The 5,259-nt window shown below is 35.5% G+C and overlaps 1 protein-coding gene across 1 annotated transcript; it reads left to right on the top strand.

Moving 5' to 3' along the window:
- Nucleotides 1-4,012: 4,012 nt before the first annotated feature.
- Nucleotides 4,013-4,561, top strand: LOC145105979 (uncharacterized). Its single transcript, XM_079043038.1, has one exon. It carries the CDS (start codon nucleotides 4,013-4,015, stop codon nucleotides 4,559-4,561), a length of 549 nt encoding a protein of 182 aa, XP_078899164.1.
- The last annotated feature ends 698 nt before the right edge of the window (nucleotides 4,562-5,259 follow it).

The following is a 5,259-nucleotide window of genomic DNA, read 5'->3' as shown; positions in this document are numbered from 1 at the left end:
TTGAAAGTAGGTTGCTATAACTAGTGAAACCTAGATCCTAGGTTGCATGTATACATAGGGTTATTTTAATTGCTTCCGCTGCCAAATGTTAGCGTATAGATGCATAGAAACCCTATCAATAAGTACCTTTTGTCCTAATTTGCATCAAAATATAACATAAATGCAATGATATCGCATCAAATAAATATATTAAAATGACAATATCACTAGGTTTCCTACACCATCCTACCCCTTCAAAAGGACGATCCCTTAGGTCTTGTTCTTCCTCATCCTTACTACTAATCCGATTTGTTTCCTTGTCTTCAATAACTTAAATGAAATATGAAATCTCATGATATACGAACTTTGACCAAGTCGGTGGGAATTCTTCACCATTATGTTTTGTGAAACTTATCTTCTTTAGGAGCATCAAGTGAGTTTCCTATAGATATAGAAAGTGTTCTCGCCCACTTGCCAACCACCATATATTTAAGAGGATCAAACAACCATTTCTTACTACATATGAATACCTACTTCTAAAATGGTGGCATTATTTTGATGTACTTATGTGTTACAAACAATTGTGACAACCATGGCAGTAAACGTACGTCTCGTCACCTTGTTTCGCATTGTTTATATACCTTTCATATTGAACCTCTACATTGTAAACATGTTTTATGTTGTAGACATAATCAGTATCGTAAGTAGGATCAAAATTATAGGTATAAAAGTCAATTGAAATGGTGGCATTATTTCGAAAGGGGTTGATAGTTCCACTTGATTTTTTATCCGTTCGCTTAAAAAAATGTTTTGTCTTTTGTATCCACATCTTGATTCTCTCTTCAATTAAACTCATAGGTATAAAAGTCAAAACACATTGTTTTAAGTGGATTAATCGAAACCATGACTGGAAATATCACATTCTTATAAACGATATCGGAAGGCTCAAGAACAAATGAAAAACAATTTATGTTCTTAGATGATTTAATCTCAAACATAAATTCAATATTTCAAAACATGGCTAACGTATTTAACAAGGCTACCGTATTTAGAATGAATATTGTGTTTATAATACTCTAACCCTCGTAAGAGTTCTAAGAATCAAGGAAACTATTAATAAGAAAGAAATGACATGATATTAAATATTAATAATAGTTGGATCTAAAAACCATACATGTTAAGATCTCGATCTTGATCTTTCTAAAAGTGAAACATGTTCCCAAACACATTAAAACCAATTTGAAGCAAAATGTGTATTGGGATATTAGGATCCTAGAGTAGGATCAAAGGATCTTATCCCGATCCGATCATATACGTTTATCTTTATTCTGTAGTCAAGTTTTTTATCTAGTAAAACCCAAGAAATTGATATTTTCTACAAAAATATTATATGCATAGTTTAAATTTTTTTTGTCTATTTAGCATAAATCGAGCCTCAAATTGTACATACGACTCTAAATCGATCATTGCAATTCATCGTAAAGCCTCATAGAACATTAAAACTTTATTCATTCATCTCAAATTTGGCATAGCATCGTGATACGTAGGTTACTCCCTTTGCGATCTTTTGTATTAATTAGTTGTACATGATTACATTAGTCTTGTTTCTTTTTTCTACTTAATATATTTTCTTTATAATTGTTGCGGTTTGCATCTACCAAAATTTTGGTTTCTATTTAGAAAGTTAAAGTCAATTCCACCATCAGTATCTTAATCAACATCAAATTAAAATAAATACGATTCAAACAAGACTTTACGAGAAAATTTGAAAATTATTTCATTTTAATAGTATCTTTTATTTTGTATCTTAGTATAATCTTGCAAATCATTAAACAATCATATGTAATTTACAACTTTAAAAACTCTAAATTATTATAAAAAATAATTACACAAATAACAAAAATGGCAGCTCTAAATTTAGCCCAAAATAACCTAAAGAAACCCACTGTCAGACTCCGTCGAGTATGCCGAAAATCTGAACCTTTGTGGGAAGCCGGAACCATCACCGGACGGGGTCTGTCAAGTCCGCCGGATGATTTCCTGCTTCATTAAATTTAAAAGACCCCACAAAAAAAATAATAGCATTTGAAGACATAAAGTCCAAGCATAAAAGTTGTTAAGTTGGTCACATTTACATGCATTCAACTATGGCACTTGAAAAACAATGGCACTTCAGTTGACCATAAGACCTTCTAGAAAGCCACCAATTCCGAATAGAGGCATGTGACACGACGACAAGAACACAGGTCCATGCCCAAAGGAAACAGCTCAAGCCCCACGCATAAAAGCTATTATTTTCTTTTGGCTATTCTTTATTGGAGAATATACGCAAATATTCTTACATGTGTTTTACTAAAATATATTTATGGTATTTTTTTAAACATTTAAATTATAATATTGACAGTGACATATAATTTAGTAATATGTTTTTACTGGAAATTAAATACTAAAATACCTCCTTCCTAGTCAAAATTAAGAAAACTCGTAAGTGATAAATCAAAGAGTTTTTTTTTTAATAAATTTTTTCGCATTAACAAAAAAAACTTAGCAAAGATATATACCCAATATGAAAATGAAAAATGCTTGAATATTTAGTTAAAAGTTAAATGTCTTTAATACCTTATAACACGCATTGCTCACTAAATGACCGTATAAATTCATAGTATTTTTTCATCATTCCCCCATCTTAAGGGTCTCGTCTTGGAAAAAAAAGACTCCTGACCTATTTTATTATTGGAGCATTATGTTGATTATGGTCCTACTCCCTTCCGGGTTTTTCATTCTTGGTTTGGGATTGTTGGTTTTGATGATATAGTGAGAGATTCTCTGATGAACGGGGTGGTTTTAGATAACCCTTGGGTTATTTTTAAGAAGAAATTACAGCTTTTTAAATCTAACTTAAGGAAGTGGAACATCAATAGTCGGGATCTGGTTGCTACTAAAATGAAAAACATCCAAGATTCGATTGAGTCAATTGATAGTCGCTTGATGAGTGATGATGGCTCTGCTACTTTTAGAGAGCGGAGGGTCTCTTTACTTAATGAATTGGCGGATCTTGATCACTCTTCTCAGTTAGATCTTTTTCAGAAGGCAAAGATTCAGTGGAATATTTAGGGTGATGAGAACTGGGGTTACTTTCATGGTATCATTAATCGTAAGAGGCGTCAAATTGCTATTCGGGGTTTAATGCTTGACGGAGCTTGGATTGATAATCATGTACGGATTAAGGAGGAATTTCATGTTTATTATCAGTCACTTCTAGGAGAGTAGGGAATGCCGTCCTTTGACAGGGGCCACTCATTTCAGTACTTTATCTATTGATTAGGTTGACTTTTTGCAGTCTCCTTTTACTCGTGAGGAGATTAAAAGGGTTGTTTGGGATTGTGGGTCTTCTAAGGCTCCGGGGCCCGATGGATTTACTTTTGGGTTTTTCAAGCGTTACTGGGATCTTATAGCGGAGGATGTTGAGGCATTTGTCATGCATTTTTTTCATCATTCTTCTATTCCGAAGGGATGTAACGCTTCCTTTTTTACTATTATCCCTAAAGTTCGATACCCGAATACTCCGAGAGACTTTAGACCTATTAGTCTAATTAGGTGCCAATATAAAATTATTGGTAAACTTTTAGCTAACAGATTGGTGGAGGTCATTGCTAGTGTCGTTAGTTTGGAGCAATCTGCTTTTGTCAAAGGTAGACAAATTCTAGATGGTTCCTTTCTCCTTAATGAGGTTGTGGCTTGCAGTAAATCTTTTGGGAATTCTCTGATGCTTCTTAAGGTAGCTTTTGAGAAGGCCTATGATTCCCTATCATGGGACTACCTTTTAGAGATCATGCAGATTATGGGATTTGGTCCGTTATGGTGTGGTTGGATTAAGGAGTTATTGAAATTTGTCACGGCTTCGGTTTTGGTCAATGGATCGCCTACCGATGAATTTTAGATTCATCGTGGTTTGAGACATGGAGATCCTCTTTCTCCTTTCGTTTTCATATTGGAAATAGAGGGTCTTCATGTGGTTGTGGTTAGAGCTCAGATGGCTAACGTGTTTAGGGGGATCTCTATTTCGAGCGTTGAAATTTCTCATCTTTTATATGATGATGATGTTATATTGATTTCTTCTTGGGATCCTGAGAATGCGAAACGTCTGATTCTTATTCTTCGTTATTTCTTTATGGCTTCGGGTCTTAAAATCAATTTGTATAAAAGCAAATTGATTGGTGTAGGGGTTCCTTTATCTCTAGTCTCTAGTGTTGCAGACATGATTGAGTGTACAGTTTTTGAGCTTCCTTTTATCCACCTCGGTGTTCCAGTTGGTCAGAATATGTCTCGTATCTCTGCTTGGTCTCCTGTGTTTGATCAGTTTCAGAGCAGATTGTCAGGCTGGAAAGCTAAATGCATTTCTTTTGGTGGTCGACTTACTTTGGTTAAGTCGGTTCTGGGTTCGTTGAATAGTTTCCTAATGTCGATTTTTCTTGCTCCTATTTCGGTTCTTAAGTCTCTAGAGTCGATGCAAGCTAGATTTTTTGGGGAGCAGATTTGGATGGGAGACGTATGCACTGGGTCAGATGGGACAGAGTTTTAGCGGCCAAAGTAGAGGGTGGTTTGGGTATTGGGAGTTTATATTCCTTTAATAGGGCCATCATGCTACGTTGGTGGTGGAGATTCTATCATTGTCATGATGTTATGGGTTCAGATTATCAAGTCTTTGTATGGCTCAGATGGAGGTTGCAAGTCTATGTCCCCTAGGAGATCCGGATCGGGACATTGGTGTGGAGTGATTCGTATGTTTACTCAATTGTGGGAGAAGGGTATCGATATTTAGTCCTTTTTCCTATCAGGGTTGGTGATGGGAACGACCATACGTATTTTTGGAAGATTTGTGGATTGGAGAGGCCCTTCTTGCCGAAACTTTTCATAGAATTTATGCTTTGGATACTGTTAGACAAGCTACAGTTAGAGATCGTCTAACCTTGGCGTGGGATCATGTTACTTTCAGACGTAGTCCTAGAGGTGGTATTGAGCAGGAGCAGTGGGATGCTTTTATTTCTCTTTTGCAGGATTTTCAATTGCAATCGATTCCTGATAAATTGGGTTGGTCGATAGATGTTTCAAATACTTTTTTTGTTTCCTCTGCTCGTTGGTTCTTAGATGGGAGTATGCTTCACTCTGGAGGTGGTGAGACTAGATGAAATAATTGGGTTCCCATCAAGATCAACATTCTTTTATGGAGGATTCAATTACTCAGTATTCCTACCAGAGAGAGACTATCTCATAGGGGAA

Source organism: Lactuca virosa, chromosome 4 (genome assembly GCF_052849685.1).
Source record: "Lactuca virosa cultivar CGN04683 chromosome 4, Lactuca_virosa_CGN04683_v6, whole genome shotgun sequence".
In the NCBI taxonomy this organism is placed as follows: domain Eukaryota; kingdom Viridiplantae; phylum Streptophyta; class Magnoliopsida; order Asterales; family Asteraceae; genus Lactuca; species Lactuca virosa.
Note: the sequence above shows the minus strand (reverse complement) of the source record. Positions and strands in the feature narration are given on the sequence as shown.

Bases quoted from the DNA above. Each gene is read 5' to 3' on its own strand.
- LOC145105979 (XM_079043038.1), top strand. From the start codon at position 4,013: ATGGCTAACGTGTTTAGGGGGATCTCTATTTCGAGCGTTGAAATTTCT.